The sequence below is a fragment of the Oryctolagus cuniculus genome, chromosome 7 (genome assembly GCF_051225735.1).
Source record: "Oryctolagus cuniculus isolate XC-2025 breed Fujian yellow rabbit chromosome 7, ASM5122573v1, whole genome shotgun sequence".
In the NCBI taxonomy this organism is placed as follows: domain Eukaryota; kingdom Metazoa; phylum Chordata; class Mammalia; order Lagomorpha; family Leporidae; genus Oryctolagus; species Oryctolagus cuniculus.
In genome coordinates, this window is record NC_142873.1 from 126,962,723 (window position 1) to 126,976,413 (window position 13,691).

Below are 13,691 nucleotides of genomic sequence, written 5' to 3' on the forward strand. Positions count from 1 at the left end.
GCCAGACCTCCATGAAGGAGGAAACACTGGCCAGCCGTGGAATCTTCGGTTCCTCCAACTTCTCTCTGTCCTTGAACTCCACCCTCCCCCCACCCCCACCACCTCTCTCCTGTAGGCTCCCCGCCCCATCAGCTTCCCCTCCTCTTCCTCCTCACCACCACCATCATCATCATCGGCTACAACTCTGGCCTGGTGGCTCCTCCTTGATCCACGAGCAAGTCCTTCCTCCTGTCCACCTCCAACCCTCTCCTCCAAGAAGCCCAAGGCTGGACAGGGTGGGAGTGGGGGGTGTGTGGCCTGAGCTGTGGGTGGGTGATCCCTCCCCCACCCACCATCAACCTCCGCAGCCACACTCTCCCCAGAGCAGGGCTAGGGTATCCCTGATGCCCACCATCGATAGTCCATAGAGGTGCTGGGGATGGGGTAGAATAAACTAAGGAATGGACACACAAAGAGGCAAGAGCCGTGTGCACTGGGGAACAACTGGGGGAGGGGTCAAAGAACCGTTGACAGGCAGGGGGAGGCTGGAGGCTTGGGCTCCTGTTTCCGCTGCTGCGGGGTCCCTGGACCTCCTTCCTCCAGGCCAGCTGAGCAGATGTGTCCTCCCCCAGGGCATTTTCTGCCCCGACCTCTCACCCCTTGCCCTGCTCATGGGAGGGGTCCACCAGAGTCGGGTGCAGCCCCGCCTTCCTTGCTCTCAGGGGAGCTCGGGCTAGGCTGGCAGGGGTGTGTGGCAGCATCAGGGGCAGGGCCCTCTCCCCTCTGAGTCGCAGCACCAGGGGATGGGGTGTCACTGCACCCAGCAACTCAATAAAGGAAGGTCATCTTTCCGGGAGCCGGGTCCTGACACCTGGCTTGTGGCTGTGCCCAGCCTTGGCCTGGCCGCTCAGAACACTGCAGTCAATCCAAAGTGTTCTCCACAAAGTCACATCCCTGCTTGGCTGGGCTGAGGCTGGGGTCGGTAGGTAAGACCTACCTGCTTCTACCCCTGCTCCCAGGAGACCCGGGCCAGAAGCTGCAGGGCCTTGAGCCTCCACTCCCTCATCTGCAAATAGAGGCCGCCTGGGCCTCCCTTCCCGGGGCCCTGAGCAGGCTCATGAATGGAGGAGCCGGTGAATGAACCAGGGCGGAGGAGGAGATGCTCTTCCAGCGGAACGCCCCCCCCCCTCCTTTCCGGACGGCCAGCGAGGAACCCTCGCGCTCCCACGCAGCCCCTCTCGAACTCAGTCCAGCTTGGAGCGGGATCCAGGCGCTCTCCCCATCCCTCCCCTAGCGGGCTGGAAGGACCCCCACCAGGACTTGCACGCCCCTCTCCAGGGAGCAGGGCTGCCACAGGCTGACTGGGGCTGGGGGAGGTGTGCTGCAAAGGAGCCTCATCCCTGGAAAAATCTCCCTGCCCCCACAGCTCCAGCCCCCGCAGGCCGAGGCGGAGGCGGGGGCAACTGCAGAGCCCTAGTGACCGGTCCCCCCACCCCGCGCTGCCCCGCGCTCCTGCACCGGTGGCGGGCTCCGGGAAAGTGCGGGCAAACGGCGTGGGCGGGCCAGGAGTTCCCCGCAAGCCGACAGGAGCCCAGGCAGCCGGACGGCGCGGCGCGGAGCGGGAAAGGGGAGGTACTTGGTGGGAACGCGGCTCCCCCCCGGGCCAGAGGGAACCGAGAAGCGCAGCCGACGTTCCCAGGAGGGCTCCGGGTGGCAGAAGGAGGCTGGGTCCCCGCAGCCCAGGCTGCGCCGTCCACGCCCGCGCCGGTCCCTCCCCGCCCGCCGCCGCCGCCGCCGCCGCGGGGGCTGCAACTGGAAGCCGAGTGGGGGCTGCGCGGCTTGGCCCTGCCGCAGGGGCGGGAGCCCCGCTCCAAGAGTCGCCGAGATCTCCAAAGCGGCCGGTTCCACGTCCCTGGCCGCAAGCCCTGGGGGCCTGGGAAGGGGCAACCCCGGACCCCGCGCCCCGCACAGCCCTTCGAAGTTTGCGGGCGGCCCGGCGCTCGCGGGATCCGTCCCCGCCGAGGGCCCAGGGGCTCAGGGGTCAGCCGGGTCGGACGGCAGAGAACGTCCACGAGGCGGCTCAGGCAAGTGAAGGCTGCGAGCTGTGGGGGAGAGGGAGGGCGGCGTGGGGGGGAGGGGAGGAGGGGGGAGAGCCTCCAGGCAGCCCTGAACTTGGAGTCAAAGAGCAGTGCCCAGACAAGGGGTCAGGGTCGTAGCCTTGAGAAAACAGGTGAGAGAGGAGGGGAGGGCACAGGAGAAGGGGGCCCCAGCGAGGACTGGCCGGCTGCCTCAGGCTACTCTGCTCTGCCCTGGTCCCTGCCTGCTCTTGCCTGGTAAGAATCTGCCCTGGAATCCACGTCCACTTGCCAGCCAGGGCGTGAAGTGAGAAGGCAGAGCCGAGAAATGCCACAGAGCACCTGCAAAACCCAGTGAGGCCAGGAATGCGGGCACAGACTTCAGTGGTACCCCTGACCATTGGAACCCGCTGTTCACCGGACACCTGGGGAGACGCAGGCGCCGCTGGGGACACAGCAGCAAGCAAAGTGGACCTGAGCCTGGACCTCCAAAAGAGCGCCTGGGGTGCAGACCTGGACACAGGGTCGCAGGGGTCGGGGAGGCGGCAGCAGAGAGGAAAGGCCTTCCAGCTGCACTCTGCAGTCCCGCGAGGGCTAGCCAGGCTCCTGCTCCCCACCGAGCGGCTCACTCCGCACTCCTGGCGAGCTCAGCTCGCTGCAGCAGAGGCAGGGGAGCCCCTGGAGAAGCCAGGGCTGGGGCAGCTGCCAGAGGACCCAGGAGGCTTTAACCGCTGGGAGAGATCGGGAGAGGGTGTAAGGGGCAAGCATGAACCGGGAAAGGAAGGAACAGGCTGCAGAGACACTGGGAGGGGACAACCTGCGGGATTGGTGTGGGTTGGGGATTTGTGGCGGGAAGCTGGAGGGGGAGGGAGGAGCCAAGACAAAGCCCTCATTGCACGTCCTCGCGGGAGCCGTGGGCCTTGTGGGAGCAAATCAAGTATCTTCTGGTGGAAAAGCATTCCCAGGAAGGAGCACTCAGCGGCAGCAAAGCTGGGGAGAACTGAGCAGAGGTCACCGCTTCAGCAACGAGGATGTGCTGGTGGCCTTGGCGACAGCAGAGGCTGAAGGATGATGGGACAGAAGCCCAGGCTGGAGCAGATGACTCCTGAGAAGGAGGTGGAGTTCAGGTGTAGACGGTGCCTTCAGGAACGCAAGAGAGTGTGAGCTGGTGACAGACGCGGGTTGGAGGGGGGGGTCTTGTCTCAAGATGGGAGAGGCTTGGGTGTGCCCAAGAGGAGGTGCAGCCCATGAGAGGGGTCAGTGAGCTCAGCCTAGGAGGGGGGGTTTCCCAGGAGCCTGAGTGGTGCCAGAAATGGGGGTGCACAGAGCACCTGCCTGCCCAGCTGGGGTCTCTTTCGCCTGCTAGACTTAGCAGGTTGGGCAGAGCCTTGAGGAGACTGAAGGCTAGGCTGATGCAAGGTGGAGGCGCTGCTGGGCGGCTTTGGCAGGACACGGAGTGATGTGTAAGGGGGGAACTGAAGTCAGTGCGCGTGGCTTCTCAAGGGACTGGAGAGAGACGTGGACGTGAATGGATCATGGAGAAAATGTGGAGTTCCAGGGATGCATGAGGTCAGAGACCAGTTATGGTAAGGGGTGGTGTGGAGCCCCGGTCGAGCACAGATGGAGGAGACACAGCCCAGGGCCTGACTCCCGCTCTGCCGGCTGTCACCGCCACATCTGTGACCTTGGGCAAGGAGCTTAACCTCTCTGAGCCTGCTTCCCGCTCTGTAAAAGCAGAGTGGCAATGGTGTCTACCTCCGAGGACTGTCAGAAAGCCGACCTGAGTTCCCATACAGAAAGGGCTTAGTCTGCTGTCCCAGAATCCTGGAGACTGGTCATTTGTCCAGGGAGGCAGCGGATTCAGCTGCCTGGGAAGTGTAAGGGCACGGCACTGGCACGTGCTCTGCTTCTGGTGAGGGCCGCGTGGTGCTTCAGCTCATGGCAGAGAGCAGCAGGGCAAGCACAAGTGAGAGACTGGCTTTGTCACAGCCCGCCCTCGCGGTGCCTGATCTGGTCCCCAGAGAACAGCAACTCCGGAGAGAACTGCCCCTCGAGAAAGGTGGTAGTAATCCCTCTTAATGACCTCAGGTCTCTGAAAGGCCCCACCTCCCAGCACTGCTCCACTGGCAACCCCACAACCACAGCAGCTTATAACGCTGTTCGGCACGGCAGGTGCTGGGTGGGGGCAGCAGTGGGTTACAGGTGAGAGCTGGGTGCTGGTTTCTCAGAGGCGCAATGGTTCCGGGTGGCAAGGAGGTGATGAGGTCTGGGGGTCCGGTAGGGGGAGGATGGCTGAGATGCAACAGAGGAGCTGGGCGTTGGAGATGGGAGTCAGGACCTAAGGGGGCAGCGGTCTGGGCAGTTGTGTAAAACACACTGAGTCCCTCGGGGAGGTAGGACCTGAGCAGGAGGAGGAGCCAGTGGCAAAGACCTGGAAGGAAACAGACAGGAAGGGGCGCCCCACCCAGCCAGCCTGAAGTCCCACTGTCCTCCCCTCTGCTGGCTCCAGACAGCTGAGGTGCTCAGGGGGGCTCCATCCATGGATATGGCCCTGCCAGGAGCTGCGGGCAAGGCTGAGAGCACCAGGAAGGGCCAGGAGGGAGCAGAAGGGCTCAGAGCAGCCGGGGGCCGGGGCGGGGGGCGGGATCACCTCTCCTGGATGAGAGCAAAGCCTGGTCTAAGGGCCACAGGGCTGTGACTGCTGCAGAGAAGGCTACAGTCTGTCACTGAGTGCCGGAAGCCAGGGCCGGCAGAGACCAGCCAGGACAGACCCAAACTTTCCCCATGGCAAACCTGACGGCCCGTGAGCAAGCAGCAGGGGCTTGCTGGCTGTGGGCACGGAGGCCTACGGTCAGTGCATGGGCACCGTGGGAGCAGCTGAGACAGAGCAGCTGTTGCCCCATCCGCCTCCCAGGCACCTCCCCCGCCCCCATGCTGCCAGGCAAGAAGTCTCCAGCGGTTCCTCCACGGGGCAGCTGCACACGTCCACTGCATTGGCACACAGCTGCACCTGGCCAGCGACTGCCTGCTGGCCTGTGGCTCTCCCATGTCATGTGTCTGCGCACACACACACATGCAAACGCACTCGCAAATGAGGATGGGAAAGCCAGGAGTCAGCGATGGAAAGCCTCGCCTTCAGCCGCAGCCACAAAGCTTAGCTCGTGCTCCGGGAATGTGGGGGTGGGGAGCTATAGACTGGCTGGGTGCCGGTGATGGCAGCCCTTTGGGCTCTGGGGAGGCAGAACGCGGTCGGCAGAAGCTGAGAGCTCGCAGGGTAGTGAACAAGCCCCAGCCAGCAATGAGTCAGTGACGTGGGAGGCTCCCTGAGGGTGCGGGAGAGACGGGGAGGGGGCGGGGGGGTGCCAGGGAAGAGGCCTGGCCTAACCTTGCCAGGGCTGAGGGGAACAGAAGTGTTAAGACTAAGGGGCACAGAGGAGTTCCCAGTGAAGGGTGGAGTCCAGACTGGGCACACGAGGGACCCAGGGCCAGGCCCAGCACTGCTGTGTGCACTGAAGCCCAGCCCCCTTTCCCAGAGGCTCTTGGACCCTGGTCCAGCACCTGTTGTTGTGTGACACAAACATTGCAGAACCCTGGACTGAGGGAGTGGGTCAGGCCAACCTGAAGGGGCTTCAGATGTAGACCTCCCCCGCCCAGAGCCCGTGCCCCCATCCGCTGAGACCCTCCACGGGCCCCTAGCTTGTTGGTGACGACCTGGACAGTAACAACCCATGATTGCTTCGTTAGGTAAGCAGACACCCCCAGACCTTCCAGTAAGCAGCTGTTTCGGTGGAGCAGAATACACGCATTTCCATCGGACAGAGCTGGGTTGGAGTCCCAGCCTTCCTGTTACAGCTGAGTAGGGACAGCCCCTTCCCCTCACTGAGCCCAGGTTTTCTTGCTGGGAACTGGGGACAGGACGGAAGTAGATGAAATGTGTTAACAGAGGGAAGGAGCTTGGCACAGAGGGGCTGCTGTGAGCCCCTCCCCCACGGTGGGGCCCTCTCGGGAAATGATGGCAGCCCAGCCCAAAGCGAAGAATGCGGAACAGTGAGCAGGTGCAACTGAGCCACAGATCAAGGCGCTGTTTTGTGAGACCTTTGCCACCTACTGAGAGCAGGCCAGCAGGCTGATGAGGGACCTCAGTTTGGGGAACATAACCTGGTTATACATTCGGGCGCCATCCCAAGTTGCCCAACCAGATCAGAATTTTAAAACCCAGATCATCTGAAACCTGCCCTGCCCCCCAAAGTCCTTCTAGCCCAAACTCCCAGAAACCACAAGGCCTTCCCAGCCAGAGACAGGGCAGCCAGGAGGATGGATTGGTTGGCCAGAGTCACGGACAGCCCAGTGGCAGTGGTCAGGGCCCTGGTTGGGCAGGGAAAGGCCTGGCTTTGGTCTGGCGTGGCCACATACTCCACCCATGACTGTCCCTACCCCAGGCCTTAGTTTCTCCCAGCTGCAGTGGAAGGAATAGAACCAAGAGATGGCCGGCGCCACGGCTCACTAGGCTAATCCTCCGCCTTGCGGCGCCAGCACACGGGGTTCTAGTCCTGGTCGGGGCGCCGGATTCTGTCCCGGTTGCCCCTCTTCCAGGCCAGGCCAGCTCTCTGCTGTGGCCAGGGAGTGCAGTGGAGGATGGCCCAAGTCCTTGGGCCCTGCACCCCATGGGAGACCAGGATAAGCACCTGGCTCCTGCCATCGGATAAGCGCGGTGCGCTGGCCGCAGTGAGCCGGCCACAGCGAGCCGGCCGCAGCAGCCATTGGAGGGTGAACCAACAGCAAAAGAAGACCTTTCTGTCTCTCTCTCTCACTGTCCACTCTGCCTGTCAAAAAAAAAAAAAAAAGAACCAAGGGATGGCTACGGATTCGACAGCATGGCACAGTCACTGAAGTGACGGTCTTCCAGTCCTAGCAACTCAGGATCCGCGGCAGCTGCCTTCCCTCTGCTCAGGCCCTGGGCTGAGGGCTGGGCTTGAAGGAGTAGAAAGGGTGGCCCGCGGTGAGACTGCCTCAGCCAGAACCAGTCACACGGACTGGCCAGGCGCTCAGAAGAGGAGGGAACCAAAAAGGTGTAGTGAGCAGCACCAGGAGCACCAGTGACACAGGACCAACACTGCAGCAGCAGCTACTGGAAGGCCACCGTGTGCCAGACAACACGGGGAAGGGCACGCTGAATTGCGACAGCTGAGCCACCTCAGCGCCTCCCCGTGCACACCCCAGACCCCAGACGGCCAGAGCGGAGGCCACTTCAGCAGGAAGCCCGTGCCCCCACAGCTCTTCTGTGCTTGGGATTTGCTCTGTCTCAGGCTCTGCCTCCCAGCAGCAGATAAGAATCCTCCATTGGCAATTAGTACTGGGAAGCACCGCCCCTGGGTGCAAATTTGCTTTCTGTTTACCTTGGGACACCACCCCACCCTCTACTGTCTGAGTAGTGTGGGTGCTAATGAGAGGCGCTTACCACCTACAGGGCCTGCCAGAAGGCCTGGGCTCCAGGCCTCGGCCCTGACCTACACTCTGCAAAGCCAACTCCATTAAGAGTGCAGACTTTGGGGCTGGGACATCAGGGTTTCAAATCCGGGCACCACCACCATCAGTCAGTGGTCTTGGGTGAGTTTGCTTCATCTTTTGGTGCCATCTGTAAAACAGAGATATGACAGCAATACTTAATCTCATGTCGAAAACGTAAGTGGTGTTGCTGTGGAGTGATCTGGAGGGCTCAGCAGTGAATCACCCACCTGAAAGTAGAAACATCAGATTCTCAAGTCAAGTTCTGCTTCTGGCCACGGTAGACTGGCTTATACTGAGATCATTGTTTGAAGCTGGATTAAGATTTAGGAAGTCTTTTAAAGGCCCAGGAAAGCCAAAAGGTAGTAAGGACTGGAGGGGCCCAAGCTGTTGGAGAAAAGAAAAGCAATATTTTGTTGGAGTTTTTCTCTTAAGGCATTTTCTAGTTTATAGAAGACTGTATGGCCAGGGGATTGAGGCATCAAAATTATAATTTAGGGTTTAAAAGGGGAGGAGGTCCTGTTCAACCCCTCCAGCATTTAGCCAGGTGGCCCAAAGGGCTACATACCAGGAGAGTGGTTACATCAGGTTGAGAAAGACTGAAGGCCCCCAGGCCACACAGCCCCAGGTCGGGTTAGGGGGTGTGGCCCCTCTGGCTGCCTGTCTTTGGAGGAAGATGACATCACCCAGAGTCTCCTGCTGCAGTTTTGTCATAGCCAATGCGGGGCGTTCAAGAAAACAATTACCTGGGCTTCCAGATGAGACCAAATGGCCATCGAACAACGAAACAGACAACAGGAACACCCACAGGAGATCCAGATGTTGGAGCTCTCGGACATGAACTTCACAGGCTTTAACATGCTGCAGAAGGTAGAGAACAAGAGAACATCTTCCCGTGGCAAACTAGAATCCGTGGGAAAGAAGCGAGTGGAAATTCTAGAACTGAAAAGTTACAACAGCGGAAACCGGAACCTCAACAGATAGATGTAGCCACAGAGAAAACGCGTGCAGACGGGGCTGGTGAACGGGCTGACAGATCAGTAGGAGGATGCCCAGCCTGAAACAGATGGGGGAAGGGTGGGGAACACAGAAGAGAGTGTGATAGCCAAGTGAGACACTGTCAGACGGCGAGCCTGGGTGCAGTCAGGGTTCCAGGAAGAGAGGAGAGAGAAGAGGGGGTAAAGACAATGGCCAGAAATTGCTCCAAACTCACACAAGACAGCAAGCCACAGGGATCCCAAAAAATAGAGAAATATAAAGAAAATCCTACCTGGGCGCCTCAGAGTAGGACTGTGGAAACCCAAAGAGTCTTCCCTGTGAGGGAAAGCACAGGAGATTCCTGGACCCTCCAGCCACCCAGGGCCCCCAGACCCTTGTCCACTCTCTGCTCCCAAGAACCTGGCATCACTTGGGGGGAGGGGAGGGGAGGGGAAGGGAGGGCTGTCTCCGTCCCCTCCAGCAGAGGCATGGCCTGCAGCCTCAGCCTGAGACCTTCCCAGGGGCAGGAAGACCCTGCACTACTGAGTGCGCTGGAGCAGGGGTTCAAGGGGAGGTCTGGAGGTCTCACAGCCCACCCCGTCAGCTGTCTGTCTTTGCCAGGGTTTGGGGGTCTCTAACTGCCTGCCAGCTTGATATGGAGTCCCAGTAGAACCGCCAGCTCTCAGCGTGGTGACAGGGGGAGGGAACCCTGGAGTCCCAGCTTGGGACCAACCTGGGGGAGGTCCTCCAGGGCCACTGACCTGCTTGAGCCTAGCAGAGCCCCACCTTTGTCCGTAGTGAAGGAGCTGAGCCGCACCTCCCTGGCCCCGCACTCATCCTCACCCATGCAGCACGCGGCTTCCTCGGCCCTGGTGCGGTGCGGGCTTTGAAGGTTCCTCCACGCAGGGAGTGGGCAGCTTTGCTGCTGCCAAAGCGGTCCTGACCGACCTCCCAGGGCCAAAACTTCTCGATTCCCTTCTGTGTCAACCACAAGGATGAAGTTGACTTGTATTCAAGGTGGCGTTGTGGGTGACAACGCTGAGCACAGCATGTGGGGCCACTGGTCCTGGCCAGCCCCCTGTGCCTCACCCCACCCCCACCCCACCCCACCCAGGCCCCTTGCCTGCTGTCTGTTCACAAAGCTAACACAACTTACTAAGCATGATCTGGTCCTTTCGAGGGCCTTTGAGCTGCCATCTCATGTTACAGAAAGGAATTCTCATACAGAAGCCTGAATCCCTGCACTGGGATGACATTCCTCCGGCTTCTGAGGAAATGTGCAGCATTCTGCAGTCCAGGCATAGATCCCAGAACCAGGCGCCCCTGGAGAATCCTAGAAAGGAATTCTGGCGTCCAGTGGTGGGGCTTCACATCCAGGTTCCACAGCAGAGCCCTGGGCGGTGGAACGGACATAGGCTTGGCATCGAATAGAATGCCCAGTCCAGAAAGGGCCCCGGGGATCTTGGGTGTGCTGCAGCCCGGCACAGCCCCGCTGGGGACTGTCGGCTCCCACTGGACACCTGCAGCAGCGGGAGGTCCTCCCTCTCAAGGGCCACTCACTCAGGGCCTCGTCTGATGTACAAGAGCATTGATGTCACTGCTGTCCCTACCAGAGCCTGCTGAGGGCAGCAAGTCATTTAGGTCCTGGCCCACGATCCTGAGAAAACTACCTCTGCCCCGGGCTTGTTTCTTCACCTGATGGAGGAGGGGCTGGACCAGAGGATGTCCAAGGCCTCTTGCACTTGGGGAGCAGGGTTGGGGGGTGTTCTAAGTCCCAAAAGTGGCCACCTGCCCTCTAATTAGGACTACTGATGAGGATTCTCGTTTAATGAGCACCTGCTGAGCACTTACAGCCATTCACTTAACCCAGGAAGGCTGCCTGGAGGTGGAGGGACTGCAGCTATCTGGGAGGCCAGAGGAAGTGGGGAGGGAGAGAAGACTGCGGGAACAGGGGCTTTATGGACTGTGTGGGGAAGCCATGGGCAGAATCTCGCCATATGGAATGAGCTGTTGCTTCCTAGAGGCAGGGGGCTGGCCAAGATGAATGTAGCCACAGAAGTGAGTCTGGGGTTGGAGACTGAGTCGCCCCGCTGACTCCTCCCTCTTGCTGTTTGCCCACAGGACGACCCTGAACTTGGCGGCAGGAGGCCACTTGATGCGTGCCAGGAGGGCGCAGGCCAATGCCGCCCGCGGAGAAGAAGAGCACGGGGCCCAGGGCTCGGGCCCCCACGGGCCGCGCTCAGGGCCGGCTACCCGGCCTGCCTTCGCCCGCACTGTGCTGCGCCTGCGGTCTGTGCGTGCTGCTGGCGGGCGTGAACGTGACGCTGGTGGGCGCCTTCGCCTCCTTCCTGCCCGGGCACAACGCGCCGCTCGTCGTGGGGCCGGTGCTGCTCGCGCTAGCGCTGGGCTTCTTCGCCGCCTGCTGCGTGTGTAGCCGCCGGGGCCCAGCGCCCCGTGCGCGCTCGGCGGCGGCCGCGGCGGACCTAGGCCGGGGCGGCGGCCGCGCCGGGCCGGTGGCGCTGGAGATGGAGAGCAGCGAGCGCACGGCGCAGGACACCACGGCCGTGCAGCTCAGCCCCGCCGTGTCGGCCGCGTCCTCCGGCCGCTCCAGCCCGGGCCCGGGCCCCTTCGCCCTGGACGCGCCGGCGCCTGCAGCCATCTGCGCGCCACGCACCGAAGGACTTCAACTCAACCTGCCCCGGGAGCGGGCCGCCCCCTAGCGGACCGGGCCCCCGGCCGGACTCCTCTGCCCGGCTGCTCTCCGTTTAGTGCTGTTTAAGCACTTACAAGAAAATGTTTTTCAGAAGGGCACAGGTGGCCTCCTCTGTCCCGTCTCCGGACCTTCAGCAGGGGACAACGTGGTGATGGCGGAAGGACTCGCGTCCCTAAACAGGAAGCGAAGCCTTGGTCCCTATGTGGGGCTTTTGGGCCCTACTTCACCTCGTCCCCCTGACGATGCAAATGAGTCCCTGAACCCTGAAACTCTGACTTCAGCCCCTCCCCCCATGGCATTTGGGCACTGAACCAAGACGCCTTCATGCCAAGGGAGTGGGAGGGAGAGGGAGAGGAGGGAGGAAGGTCAGCCAGGGCTGTACCTGTCCCTGCAAACCGTGACAACGCCCTCGCCTGCCCCTGCCACCCGTGTCTGTCACAGCATGGGATTGGGATTATCAAGGGCGGTTCTGGCTTGTGCCAGTATGGTCCGTAGGCTGGAGCTGCATTGAGAGCACACCCTCCCCTCTCTCTGACTCGGGGAGCAGGGCTGGGGGGTTCCTACAACCCTGAAGGTCTCTGCGCAACCCTCACTGTCCACCCGCGGCGACCAGGCCACACCATCCGTTCTCCCGGTGCCTCCTCAATAAAGCACCCTTGGAGTCTGTGTTCTGCAAGCCTCTGCCTGAGCATCCTGGGTTCTGGGCTCGCTCCCACCTGTGGCCAGTGGCTTCAGTGTCCTAGCACCGCACTAGCTGGAGACCCAGCAGGGGAGAGCAGTGGGTGACTGTGGGCACAGGTTCGGTGGCTAGGGTGGGGGCAAGGTGAAGAGAGAAATGCGACTGTGGGTGCAAGTCCTGGCTCAGGTGTGAGGTTTGGGTAACACTGGCCTCACACATGTAGGGGAGTGGGAGGTGGCTGTGGTTGTGGTGGAGGACATTGGCTCCCAACAGGGATGATAAGGGGACAAAGGCTCCCCAGGGCTGTGCAAAGGCCAATCCCTTCTTCCGGCCTGACTGGACATGGCCCAGCCTATGGTCTGTCCAGGAAGCTGAGGGCATCTGGTGGAGAATAGGGACCACATTGGGGGGGGGGGTGGTTTCCAGGCGCTGCAACGTAGCAGGTAAAGTCACCATCTGCAGAGCTGGCATCCCATGTAGGCGCTGGTTCGAGTCCCAGCTGCTCCAGTTCCTATCCAGCTCCCTGCTAGGGCCTGAGAAAGCAGTGGGAGATGGCCCAAGAGTTTGGGCCTCTGCACCCATATGGGAGACCTGGAAGAAGCTCTTAGCTCCTGGCTTTGGCACAGCTCTGGCAGTTGCAGACATCTGGGGAGTGAACCAGCAGATGGAAGACCTCTCTCTCTCTCTCTCTCTCTCGGCCTCGGCCTCTCTCTAATTCTGCTTTTCAAATAAATAAATAAATCTTTAGTTAAAAAAAAAAAAAAGAAGCAGCAGAAGAAGGAACAAGGGGACAGGGGACCAGGAAAAGGTCCTGCAACTCTGGCCCACCCCTCCTGTCCCTGCAGGGACCCAGGCCAGCGCGAGGGTAGCACGCATTGCAATACCTGCTGGGGACCATGACTCCCCAGCTTCACCGCCTCCCCAAGATGGGCCCTGCTGCTCTTCTGCCATGGCCCAGGCACTTCCCACCAGCCCCAGAGTTCTGTCTTCCCTCAGCTGACCCCGTCTCTACCCCTCCCCTTGAGCCGCAGGAGAGACCGAGCAGGTCAACTCTATTGATTGTTGCGGGTCAGTGGGCACTAACCACTGAAGCACCCAGCCCCGGAGGTGACAGCCTCTTCTCAGAACACTGCCCCTGCCCCACCTTGCATGCGCGTGTGCACTGTGCTTGTGTGTGTGTGCACACGTGCGTGAGGAAGGCCACCCCCCAGCTCCAGGCCTCTCTTCTGGTTCACTGGTCTGCACCCTCCAATGCCACCTGCTGCCCTGGTGGAGCAGAAGGTGAGGGGGCCACTTCAGATACTGCCCTGGGTGTGGCCTGGACCACCTTTTCAGGACAGGCTGGGATCCCCCTGCAATGCTCATCCAGCCCCTGTCCTGCCTGCCGGCCCTGCCGGGAGCTACACTCCCAGGCTCCTTCTTGGCTCCACAGGAGGACTGCTAGAGCCTGTCCTGGGAGCCTGGGGCTGGGGAGTAAGAGAGAGCATAGGACAGGGGCGCAGGGCAGAGGCCCCAGGCCCAAGCAACGGCATGAGTGGAACAGGGACGGCAGTGGCGCCAGTGTTGTAGCACAATGGGTTAGCAGCTCATGTCAGAGGGCCGGTTCCAGTCCCTGCCGCTCTGCTGATCCAGCTCCCTGCTAATCTGCCTGGGAAGGGGGATACAGCAGCAGAGGGCCCAGGTGCTTGGGCCCCTGCACTCACGTGGGAGACCCTAATGGAGTTCCTGGTTCCTGGCTTCAATGTGGCTGTTGCAACCATTC

The 13,691-nt window shown here is 61.3% G+C and overlaps 1 protein-coding gene across 1 annotated transcript; it reads left to right on the forward strand.

Moving 5' to 3' along the window:
* Positions 1-1,533: 1,533 nt before the first annotated feature.
* On the forward strand, positions 1,534-11,920 carry TMEM275 (transmembrane protein 275). Its single transcript, XM_051856516.3, has 2 exons — positions 1,534-2,063; positions 10,659-11,920. The coding sequence occupies exon 2, from the start codon at positions 10,718-10,720 to the stop codon at positions 11,255-11,257; it is 540 nt and encodes a 179-aa protein (XP_051712476.1). The 5' UTR covers positions 1,534-2,063; positions 10,659-10,717; the 3' UTR covers positions 11,258-11,920.
* The last annotated feature ends 1,771 nt before the right edge of the window (positions 11,921-13,691 follow it).